Source organism: Oncorhynchus mykiss, chromosome 21 (assembly GCF_013265735.2).
Source record: "Oncorhynchus mykiss isolate Arlee chromosome 21, USDA_OmykA_1.1, whole genome shotgun sequence".
Taxonomy (NCBI): Eukaryota; Metazoa; Chordata; class Actinopteri; order Salmoniformes; family Salmonidae; genus Oncorhynchus; species Oncorhynchus mykiss.
This window is the reverse complement of record NC_048585.1, coordinates 26,312,495-26,324,743: the sequence shown is the minus strand read 5'-3', so window position 1 is coordinate 26,324,743 and position 12,249 is coordinate 26,312,495. Positions and strand designations below refer to the sequence as shown.

At 42.2% G+C, this 12,249-nt stretch overlaps 1 protein-coding gene across 3 annotated transcripts; it reads right to left on the bottom strand.

Moving 5' to 3' along the window:
- Nucleotides 1-152: 152 nt before the first annotated feature.
- LOC110500149 (host cell factor 2) lies at nt 153-8,210 on the bottom strand. 3 transcript variants are annotated; one of them, XM_021577337.2, is made up of 16 exons: nt 7,918-8,210; nt 7,528-7,676; nt 7,145-7,308; nt 6,724-6,926; nt 6,436-6,520; nt 6,230-6,333; nt 5,792-6,016; nt 5,352-5,534; nt 3,377-3,441; nt 3,013-3,193; nt 2,875-2,924; nt 2,651-2,794; nt 2,284-2,469; nt 1,699-1,996; nt 1,488-1,563; nt 153-1,340 (listed from the first exon to the last, which is right to left on the bottom strand). In XM_021577337.2, the coding sequence occupies exons 1-16, from the start codon at nt 8,105-8,107 to the stop codon at nt 1,295-1,297; spliced, it is 2,349 nt and encodes a 782-aa protein (XP_021433012.2). In that variant the 5' UTR covers nt 8,108-8,210; the 3' UTR covers nt 153-1,294. The 3 variants fall into 3 exon arrangements, with proteins under 3 accessions (XP_021433012.2, XP_021433013.2, XP_036813367.1); XM_021577338.2 differs by having other exon boundaries at nt 153-1,345; nt 7,918-8,209; XM_036957472.1 differs by lacking the exon at nt 7,145-7,308.
- Nucleotides 8,211-12,249: the final 4,039 nt, after the last annotated feature.

The following is a 12,249-nucleotide window of genomic DNA, read 5'->3' as shown; positions in this document are numbered from 1 at the left end:
ATCTTAACTCTACTTCAATTTTAACACCATGTGGTTAAATTGCAACATTACAAAGGCTCTTGGAAAACTCTCGCCACAATGAATTTTTCATTTTCACAAATTGAATAAAAAAGGTCTGATTTCAGACAAGAATCACACACACTGATAATAATGCTCATTAGCAGATTGTCAAGAACAGTTTTATTTCTTGTCATTTTTTTTTAACCACATTTGGACTGTTAACAGAAGTCCAAAATGTTCTCAGTTCTCATTTAACAAATTGTACAACATACACCTACCAAGAGTACAGGGATAACAGTTAGTCATGCCGCCTGGATTATTTTTCAATACAACCCTGTAACAAAACAGGAATGTTAAAACACAATTATCTCCTGCATTGAGCTCATATTAACAAAAATGAGATCTGGGCTACATACTCACTGAGTAACATATGGTAAAAAAATGTTAAAGATTCAACAATAAATAAATAAAAACTCATATGTATCTTCGCTTTCGCCATACTAAAGTAGCTTTGGAATCAGATGGAATTAATGTCTGGATCAAATGTACTATTCAATTTGTAAACATGAGCAGCCCAAAGAAATCTAGTGATTTCCACATTGCATAGTGAGCTACAGTGCTATAAGAGAGGAAAGGTAGTGGCAATCACTGTATTTAAGTATAGATAGCTTAACATTCAAACACATGGCTTACTTCCTATGGCTACAAAATAATCCTTTGAGTAAAGGATAATAACAGTATCCATAAATATGAAATGGAACAACATAAATTGATGGACTCAACCATCACATTCCATGCCCACAAGGCATGTAAGAAGTGCTGTGCTGGAATCATGTTATACTTAACAAAAAACCTCTGCATGTTGAGGCTGAAATACAACCATTGACTTGGCCCAAATGATAAATACACAAAATATCTCACTATTATCCAATTCAAGTTTGCTACATGTTAATTATTGTGAAGCAGTTGCTGGCCGGTTGATCATCATCCCCATTCAAAACCCCTTCATACATTAAGGCACGTTCATTCCTTGTCTGTTTGACAAGAGGGGAAATGCTCTGGTCATAACATCAGTTATCTATTTAACTTAAAAAATAGTAATGGAAGTGCAACTTTTTTGACACTATAATGTAATACAAAATGGTCAAATGACAGGTGGAAATTAACACACGCAACAGTTATGTACAACAATTAGAAAAAACAAAAAAATAACTTAAATCTATAAGTTCTGTACAGCCTTTTTGTGAGGGACATGGCTCGGTTGGAAAGTAGTCATGCCCTCTGACTAGTTACATCATCTTTCCTGGGTATCGGCGAGCGTCTGGCAGTCCATCTTCAACCTGAGCTGCAAGACACGAGAAGAAAAAAAAATGACAATAAGTCCTCTAACACAAACTCTACAAAGAGCAAGCCTGACAATGGCAAGAGACAACTCATCTCATATAAACCTTCTAAGGTTTAGTCAGATGAGAGCAGAGCTTGTTCACCTGTCTGCTGCCTCCTGTTCTGCCTCCGTGGGGCTGCCGTCTGGTTGTGTTGACGAGGCTTTGAGTTTACTGGCATCTGAAAGGAGACAGAGCCCATGGTTAGAGACCACTCATTGGTGGCAGTCAGTATCCCACTAGAGTACTGATTCAGGGTCTGGATAACCCCCCCCCCCCCCCCCTCCCCCCTCCCCCCACCCGTCTTGCAGCGTACCCTGTAGCCAGCGGATCTGTGTGGCGGGCCCGTAGCCCTGCTCGTTCTTGGCGGCGATGCGGAAGACGACAGCTGGCCGGTTGGGGGAGGAGCTGTCAATGTAGGCGTTGGCCAGGTGGGCGGAGCTGACGGTGCAAGAGGTCTTGGTGCCGCGGTAGATCCTGATGAAGGCCAGCTGGCCAGGACGCTCAGAGCTGCTGGACCGGCTCTTCCTCACCGCCAGGTACATGGAGTACTCCAAGATCTTACCTGACGGGGAGGTGGGGGAGTCCCATGTGATGTGGACCGAGTCATTAGCCTGGGGGGAGACAGTGGTTGATGGACAAAGGATGAGAGGAAAAGCAGGTTATTTAGGAGAAACAATGATACACATGATAAAACGAGAAATATATTGTGGAACTAGAAAACTAGTGAAATTGAACAGGCAGCAAGAAATCACAACAATCTCCCACGTGAGCTCTCGGAAGCCTCTGTTGAACAATAATGAATGCTGGCAGCACATTCTATTAATGTGCTTGGCCTCATTTACACACCTCAACAGTAACCTTCTCTCAGTGTAGAGTTTGCTGTTGTAGAGTACAGTACCTTGGTGATCTTGACAGCTGAGGGCGCTCCGGGGAAGCCGGGCTGGCAGGTTTTGAACTCGCTGGTAGGGCTGAAGTCTCCCTGACCACAGCTGTTGATGCCTGCTACTCTGAACCTGTAGGCTACACCTGGACACAGCTCCTGCTTCTCCCTCCACTCATAGTCCTGAGGCCCCTGCAACTTAATCTGTGGGAGTGGGGTGTGTTGAAAATGGTGCGTGTGCGTGTGTCAAATCCAGAAATCAATTAACAGATTAGAGACAAATTAACAAAAAATGACTGCTAGCTGAAGATGGTTTCTGCATGTTATCTGCACACATTCTGGGGGCATGTTTTTTCATTAAGATTCAAACCAAGATGTGGCTTACCTCTTTAGTGTTAGTGGGTCTGCTGTAGATGGTGGGAATAAAGTCATTCCCAGGTGGCAGGTAGTAGTGGGTAACCTCAGAGAACAGGGTTTTGAACACTCCAGCATCAAACCACTCAGACTCACCTGATTTCTCACCAGATACCTACAGGGCACAGTGAGGGATTACTTCCTTCAGTCTCTATGGTAGGAAAATGAATAACTTCTTTAGTATTCTTGTCCTACCTTGCATTTGACAGTGTTGAGAACTGAGGAAGTGGTGTCAGGTTCTTGTCCTGTGAATGAGGAAGGACTGTCATTGTTTATGCAGATGATATTCAAACCTGGTAGAGTAAAAAGCTAGCTTGAGGTCCATGCTGTTACCTGGCTGGTGTTCACTGCTCACCACTGTGTTTGAGGGCTGGGAGGTTTTTGTGGGGTCAGCCTCATGTCCCAAGGGCTCGGATTGTGTTTTTCCACTAGCATCACTCTCCCCCTCTGGATGGGGGTCTCTAACAGCCTCTGACACTTCCATGGGAGTCTCTTTCTGCCCTGAAGCCACCTCCTGGCGTGCGGAGGGGGGGGGGTGTCAGTCAGTGTCAGTCAATGTAGCATTAACAAATCGGGGTGTAACATTTAGCTTAGCTGTTACAGTCTCAATGGCAGTACTAACACCATCTGAATATAGCACTTTCCCAGCACTGTAGCTAAGACAACTGGATATGTATGTAAGGGGTCACCATCTGACCTGTTGGGATGTATTCTGGGCTTCCTGTGAGGTGGGGTCGTCTGGGACCTGAGCTGACTGGACATCTGGAGGAAAACGAGCACATCAAGCATAGCTTTACACATATACAGTGCCTTGCAAAAGTATTCGGCCCCCTTGAACTTTGCGACCTTTTGCCACATTTCAGGCTTCAAACATAGAGATATAAAACTGTATTTTTTTGTGAAGAATCAACAACAAGTGGGACACAATCATGAAGTGGAACGACATTTATTGGATATTTCAAACTTTTTTAACAAATCAAAAACTGAAAAATTGAGCGTGCAAAATTATTCAGCCCCCTTAAGTTAATACTTTGTAGCGCCACCTTTTGCTGCGATTACAGCTGTAAGTCGCTTGGGGTATGTCTCTATCAGTTTTGCACATCGAGAGACTGAATTTTTTTCCCATTCCTCCTTGCAAAACAGCTCGAGCTCAGTGAGGTTGGATGAAGAGCATTTGTGAACAGCAGTTTTCAGTTCTTTCCACAGATTCTCGATTGGATTCAGGTCTGGACTTTGACTTGGCCATTCTAACACCTGGATATGTTTATTTTTGAACCATTCCATTGTAGATTTTGCTTTATGTTTTGGATCATTGTCTTGTTGGAAGACAAATCTCCGTCCCAGTCTCAGGTCTTTTGCAGACTCCATCAGGTTTTCTTCCAGAATGGTCCTGTATTTGGCTCCATCCATCTTCCCATCAATTTTAACCATCTTCCCTGTCCCTGCTGAAGAAAAGCAGGCCCAAACCATGATGCTGCCACCACCATGTTTGACAGTGGGGATGGTGTGTTCAGCTGTGTTGCTTTTACGCCAAACATAACGTTTTGCATTGTTGCCAAAAAGTTCAATTTTGGTTTCATCTGACCAGAGCACCTTCTTCCACATGTTTGGTGTGTCTCCCAGGTGGCTTGTGGTGGCTTTAAACAACACTTTTTATGGATATCTTTAAGAAATGGCTTTCTTCTTGCCACTCTTCCATAAAGGCCAGATTTGTGCAATATACGACTGATTGTTGTCCTATGGACAGAGTCTCCCACCTCAGCTGTAGATCTCTGCAGTTCATCCAGAGTGATCATGGGCCTCTTGGCTGCATCTCTGATCAGTCTTCTCCTTGTATGAGCTGAAAGTTTAGAGGGACGGCCAGGTCTTGGTAGATTTGCAGTGGTCTGATACTCCTTCCATTTCAATATTATTGCTTGCACAGTGCTCCTTGGGATGTTTAAAGCTTGGGAAATCTTTTTGTATCCAAATTCGGCTTTAAACTTCTTCACAACAGTATCTCGGACCTGCCTGGTGTGTTCCTTGTTCTTCATGATGCTCTCTACGCTTTTAACGGACCTCTGAGACTATCACAGTGCAGGTGCATTTATACGGAGACTTGATTACACACAGGTGGATTGTATTTATCATCATTAGTCATTTAGGTCAACATTGGATCATTCAGAGATCCTCACTGAACTTCTGGAGAGAGTTTGCTGCACTGAAAGTAAAAGGGGCTTAATAATTTTGCACGCCCAATTTTTCAGTTTTTGATTTGTTAAAAAAGTTTGAAATATCCAATAAATGTCGTTCCACTTCATGATTGTGTCCCACTTGTTGTTGATTCTTCACAAAAAAATACAGTTTTATATCTTTATGTTTGAAGCCTGAAATGTGGCAAAAGGTCGCAAAGTTCAAGGGGGCCGAATACTTTCGCAAGGCACTGTACCTCTTCTTAGCTCATTATATCTTAGCCTGCGTCAACCTTCAACCCTGGCCAGGTACAGATGTCAACCCTGGCCTTGTGAATGGACCAGATGGCCCTGGACAAAGGCTTCTGCTTTAAAACCACTTTCAAACCCAATAGCTTGGCATCCTCTCAAGGCCATGTGAAATTCACTGTGGTCATTTCTATTCAAACTAGTGGTCTCTGATTGGTTGTGTGTGAGCAGCAGGTAGATTTCTCCTCTCACCTTGGTCCAGGGGGTTCCTCTCCTGGGCACCTGTGCTGGGTCGGGCTGTGGGGTTGTTAGAGGGGGAGACGGGCTGCAGCTGGAGGATGTAACACTCTGCTGCAGGTAGGGGGCGCCAGGCCACATGGAGCATGCTGACAGTGGACTTGACCAGTAGTACTGCTGCTGGGGTGGAGGGCCGCTCTGAAAACACCACAAGTCGCAGTTAGGTTGTAGCAGAAAAATGGCCGAGCAGGTGGCAATATCCATTTAACTTTATCTGAGGGTTGCTAGTGTGAACAAATGAGAAATACACTCTCTCCACTGACTTTCCTAGCTAAATAAAGGTCAAATTAAAATGTAAAAATAGGCTTTAAAGATGGTATGACTCTGCAGCACATATTGAGCTACAGTAATAAGACATGTGCTGATATTAATAGTATCCTTGTCTCTCTCCTCACCTGTCTCCAGATACCATAGGTCCTGGCAGCACACCTGGTAGTTCCAGCTCTTCCGGTAGCCGTCACGGCCGCTCCAGATGTAGAGGCGGGAGCCGATAGAGGCAGCACAGTGGCCTGCCCTGGCTCGGGGTCCCCCGCTGCTGGGCTGGGCCTCTTCCTGGTCACCCTGGCTCACTGTCTGCCCCTGTTGCTGATCTGGGCCTAGGCTCTGCCATGTCATGGTGTCTGAGATCAACAGGAAAAGGGGTCAACTATTTAAGCACTTTGTAACATCTGCTTATGTAAAAAGGGCTTTATAAATAAATGTGATTGATTTAACCTTACTGGGTTCAATTCAATATGATTCTCAAAATATGAATTTAACTAAATGGAATGCCTGTTATGTGACCAGTCAGATACTCATTATTACAAGCTAATCACTTAGGGTATGATACTGACCTAAGTTGAGCACGGATAAGGAGTTGGTACAGATCCATTCAGCTCCGAGGGTGTTAGGTTTGTCTGTCTCTGGAACGGGGACCCACCCCCCAAAAACATACATCCTTCCCACAGAGGCAAAGCAAAAAAAATAAAAAAATATTAGGCAAACATCCATGATACCACACAAACATATACAGCACACACAAAATAACTATTTCCATTACTTGTTTTCTATAACGTTGGCAGAGTGAAGGCTTCTGGGTAGAGGAGGGGGTCCTTTAGTGTCAGGTGTAGACCATGTCATAGATTCTAAAGAGCAGACAGAAGAGAGTGGATTCAGAGAGCCAGTTAGATTTCATCGCCACGACCACGAATGCAAGGTTGCGTTTTATGGAAACCGAAAGTTGGTTACTGCTACAGCAACTTGAATTCACACCAAGGAGGTTAGTTCATTCAAAGTGTTGTGGTCAGATTGTGGTTCATCAAAGCATGGCAGTAGGCTGTGAGGTTACCGAGGTCAAGCTGCCAGAGGTCATCAAGGCGACTGCCTCTCATTCCTCCGAAGATGTAGAGTTTGGGGGAGCCTGACCCAGTGTATGCTACCGACGTGTGGGACTCTCGAGCCCACGGACCCACGCCCTTAGTATCTGGAATGTTCCAACCCTTCACCCCTGACACTGACTGCAGCTCTAGCTCATAAAAGTCATCCAGGTACCTACAGAGAGACAGCCAGAGGGATGAGAACTAGCCTGGTCCCAGATCTTTCCCACTCCTATGGTCATTGGTGTGGCCAAACAGATCTGGGTCCAGGCTAGGTGGGATCAACAGTGACAGAGCAAACATTAAGGTTTCTTATGATTAATCACAACCCTCAGTACCCTGATTAGAGAAGCTGCGTTGGAGACTGTTGGAGCTAGGTACATAGCTCCATACCTTGGGACATTGCCATTGGGGTCCTCACTGTCATTGGCCAGTCCCCCAAACAGGTAGCACTTGTTCCCAATGAGGGTGAAGCTGTGTCCGAGGCGGGGACAGGGGGGCGGCATGCCGTTCTTGGGTGGCCTGGGTTTCAACTTCTTCCACAGCCAGCGGCTCGCCTGATAGACAAGGGGTCAACTATGGCATCTTATCCATCAGAGTGAATACATACAATCTACTGTACAATCTAAGGGGGGAAGACGCTGTACTTGTGAAGACCTTCCATCAGAGCTACAGGACTGTGAATGACAATGTTGCTGCACACTCTTCACCTTATACATAAAACATGACAAGAGGATCCCTATTACTGAAGACACTATTGAGTGAGAGAGCCTCACCTGTAGCTCGTACAGGCTGTTGTTGTATTTGCCAAACTCCACCATGCCTCCAAAGACCAGGATGCGGGTTCCCTCACAGGCAAACCCATGGGCAGCACAGCCTGGAGGGATGTCCCCTCTCACCGCTGGGAGAAACCACTGCTTAGAAACTAGACAAAGGGACAGAGACCGAGCAAAAGTTGGTTTGCTTAACTAGCTAACGTTAGCCTGGTAAGCAAGCTGGCTGCTGCGCTTCAGGGAATGTTTGTGAAACTTTCAAGGCATTAACATATTAGTCGCACCAGACGGCTAGGAAAACCAAATAGCTAACTAGCTCACTTCTCAAACGCAAAATGTGTAGCGTCCATTAGCTAGCCAAACTAGTTAACTAACGTGTTAGCCTAACGTTACCGGTGTTGTAAACATGGAGCTCCTCCGCTATCCCCTCGTTTCCACCTCCAAACACGATAATAAGTTCCCGAATAGCCGCTGCTCGGTGTCCGTGTCTTGACCGGGGAATAGGTCCAGTAAATGAGTTGACTTTTTTCCATAACGGGTCCATTGTACCGTTAGGAACGCAACACACCGGGGTTCGGTCCATTAACGGTTACAGCAGTTTGGCGCTGTTTGTTGTTACCAGAGAGAAATAGGCGGAGCGAGGTGACAAACTCTTACGTTGTTCCCTTCACCAGAACTGCAATACTAGACAGAGGAAGTTGCTATTTTTGTATCGAAATGAATGGAAAAGTGTCCAATTTTGACCGATTTTTTTGTTGTTGCCAATAATAGGTGTTGATTCAATTTATGGATTTGTATTGCCGAAGTGATTTCTAAGCTACTATAAGCTATAAAAATGCAGATTGACATCCTTCCAACTTTTGTGTAGGCTTGCCTAAATGCCAGAGAGCCAGTCAAGAAATTGAGTTGAGACAAAGTTTAACGTTTGATTTTAGTTTGAATCCTTGTCCTCTACTTATATCCTTTACCTACTTTGTCTGCATTATTTACTGGTAATACATCAAGCTACAACATTCAAGAAATATCCCGAAACACTCTTTCTCCAGCCTCACATGGTGCAAGTGGAGAAGATCCACATATTTTTCTTAGAGAACCTCTATTTTAAAAGTGTGCGTGTGTGTTTGTAGACTCAGGGCAGGCGGCCATAGGCAGCTCGAGTTTCAAGTTTGGGAAAGTTTAGGGTAATTATTTCCCCAACACTTTCATCACAACTTTTGGAGATATGTCAACAAAACAATTTGATGATAAATTGATCAATTGTTTTACATTTTGAAAAAGTTGTTGATATATTCCAATCAAGTTAGATCTATATATATATATTTGTTAAATATACACGTAGGAAAGGCTTAAGATAAATAATCCACTTGTTTAGAGAGAAAAATGTAGATAATTTTAGAGTAAAGTAGTAATATGTTGGATGAGTCTGTTGTGGGCAACATCGCCCCCAAGCACATTCATAACTGGCTTCTATGAATGTGCCAAACTAGTTAACTGTCATTTAGACAATGACTAGCCCGGTTAGCGCTAGTTTATGCTAACTTGCTAGCTAGCAACTTCACTAGCAGTACATGCTATCCAGCTAGCTAGTTAGCATAAGCTAGTTAGCATAAACTGCTAGGAGTGGTAAAATACATTAAATAAGATAACGTGACTTAATTGCAGTTGTAAATGTTTCCACTGGTGACTGTTTGCTTTACAGTTAATGTTACTTTATAGCCTTTTAGCTATTTTCCACAGCATGTTATGTCATATAGTAAGTAGTATCTCCCCCGTTTTCAGTCACAGGTGTGGACTGGATTAGGTGTGAGCAGTGCAGGAGGTCGGCTCATGAGCTGTGCTCCAATTTGACTGGGGATAGCTTTATTTGTGACCTATCTACAAATTAGAATTGTGCAATAACAGAGCATAAGAGAGTTGCCACATTAGTGTTACACTGAATTCATGAGTTAAGTTATGAGTTGTTGTTATTAAATGTTATATTCTCCCCAATATTATTTAATGTTATTAGTTATATTCACTTCCAATTTTCCAATTAATATTTTTTTCATTGATTAAAAACAGCTATTGAAAACATTTTGATCCTGAATGTCATTTTAAAGACTGCTAGGATTTCAAATCTTACAATATTAAAATAATATTTAGCGCAATTGTACATAATGGATTGTATGAAAAAGGAACAACAGAAAATGAATGTGCAGGTGAGCTAAAGAGGGACTTTACATCAAATCTCCCCATAGTGCGAATATTAATTGTGACATGTGCAACACCATTTATTTCCCCCCTCCATATTTTATTTAAATAATTAAAATAAGAACGAGACTTAGCTTTTAAGTATTACTTACTAAAGAATTTCTAAATAAAACGGATTAAATGGATTTTAACACACTCGTTTGAAACCCTATGCCATAATATTTTACCAATGTACTTTTATAGAACGCCCCTTTTCTACAAACATTTCATGAAATACCTAAACAAGGTGTAAACTGTAATTTATTTCCCTTAATAGTTAATTTGCCTAAGCATGACCCTCATACCCATGTTTTTTTCAAACATTGCTTTTATGTGTCAGCAATTAGACATTGTTCTTAGGGAGGGCTAGTTACCTCCTAGTACCCTACAATTTATACCGATCTGGGTGCCAGTTATTATTAGTTGTATATACGCATTTTCGTGGAACAGTTTCATTTCAATAATAATGTTTTCGTTTCTCAAAATCATCGTTACGTGGTTAATCATAAAAATATGAAATAAAAATATCTAAAAGTTAAAAATCAACTAAGGCGAGAGCACCAGTCTGCCATTTCAAATCAAATTGTATTTGTCACATACACATGTTAGCAGATGTTAATGCGAGTGTAGCGAACTGCTTGTGCTTCTATTTCCGACCATGCAGTAATATCTAACAAGTAATCTAACCTAACAATTTCACAACAACTACCTTATACACACAAGTGTAAAGGAATGAATAAGAATATGTACATAAAAATATATAAACGAGCGATGGCCGAACGGTATAGACAAGATGCAGTAGATGGTATAGAGTACAGTATATACATATGAGATGAGTAATGTAGGGTATATAGACACATTGATAGGCTACACTACACTATGATCCATTGGCTAAATAAATGAGCGCATGGAAATGTACTTCCATCGTCATCTGAGTCAAATAAATAGGCCTGAAGCTGACAAAATAAAAACAATCAAATATCCTGATGAAAATTCTGGTTCTTTCAATCACATTCATGTACTCCGCCTTGTCTGCCTCTCTTTCTCCCGGTCTTGACTTGAGCTGTTGCAAGTGAAGTGAAACATTTGATCAAATCATCAACTGGCTCCAGCGGAAGCTGTCGCTAGCGAACTTGCAACGTTGTATCAATCAGCCTATTCCGGGCCCTCAGTTTCCTGCACCAGTGAACTCGATCGGGACAGACATCTGTTTTTGAATGACGTTTCCACTGGATTTATGGGATCATCAGATCAAGGTTTGGTGGTTATCGAGGCCTGGAGTGTTGGAAAGTTGTTTCAAATAATGTGAAGAACTATTAGTACTCGCAATGGATAGAAAAAAAACTGTTGCGATGAAGAAGAAACAAATACAGAGAAACTCAGCTTATTAGGGATGGATGTGGTGAGTTAAGACAATAAGAAATAAAACATCCCAAATGGGCACCTTCCTACATACTTCAATGCATGCTCAGGCGCGCATGCTCCCTCAACATGATCAGGACCGAGAAACCAGACACATGCTCATGGCTGACATGCAGCACTCCGAACGAAAAACAATGAAACAATTGCAGTGGTGATTTTAGCATGTCAATCTTGGTGGGGCAAAAAAATAAAAAAGTGGGCTAAATGTCAGCAAAGCAACTACACAACACAACACTAAACAATACATTAATTGCACTAACTAGGAAAAGAAACCATTAAGCTTAGATTTATGACCACACAGCCACTCCACTGAATATCAGGCTAATGATTGCTTTGCAATGCTTGCAGTTAGCCAATGATTCCTTCCTTCCAAAAAACTCATTGTTGAATTTGCGATTTCCAACTTGTTGTGTAATGTTTATGTCCAATGGCCGATGAGCACCAATATGTTTCATATATAATTTATCTTCATATGACATGGACTAAAAATAATTTGCCAGTATATTGTTGACTTGATTCATGAGGATGACTGCTTGCTAAGATTTTGAAAGTATGCTGTTGACCAATCAAAGCTACTGTAGATATAACATGATTTGACTCATTTTATCTGTGGCCAATGACCTTGAGCCTTCTTGGATGGGTACTTCTATTGTAATTCTATGGCAGCACACAAGTGGCTGGAATTTTCTAGCTCTTCCCTTAGACTTGGCAGCAACATAGTGTCCCCATGAGTGACAGAACACTGAGACAATCAAAACGCAACTCTCCATATTTTCTACCCTCCTGCCCCTTCACCACAGAAAGCACTGAGCTAGGCTGAAACACCTGCATTTTGGAGCTGCCTTAAGAAAACAAAAAAAGAGACTATGTTTGTATGTGGCCCTATTAACTCAATAATATATATATATATATATATATATATATATATATATATATATATTGTTTTACATTGTTTGCAAACTGATATGTGACTCGTATTAATGCCGAAATAACATGCAAAACAGGCAATCCAAAAAATATTATATATATATATTGGGGGGGTGGGCGGGGTGTAAAGAACGTGGGGCTCAAAAC

Bases quoted from the DNA above. Each gene is read 5' to 3' on its own strand.
- LOC110500149 (XM_021577337.2), bottom strand. From the start codon at position 8,107: ATGGACCGAACCCCGGTGTGTTGCGTTCCTAACGGTACAATGGACCCG. The intron at 1,997-2,283 runs GTACTGTACTCT...GTCTCCCCCCAG, and splicing joins CAGCTGTCAAGATCACCAAG to GCTAATGACTCGGTCCACAT. The intron at 1,564-1,698 runs GTACGCTGCAAG...GTCTCCTTTCAG, and splicing joins ACAGATCCGCTGGCTACAGG to ATGCCAGTAAACTCAAAGCC.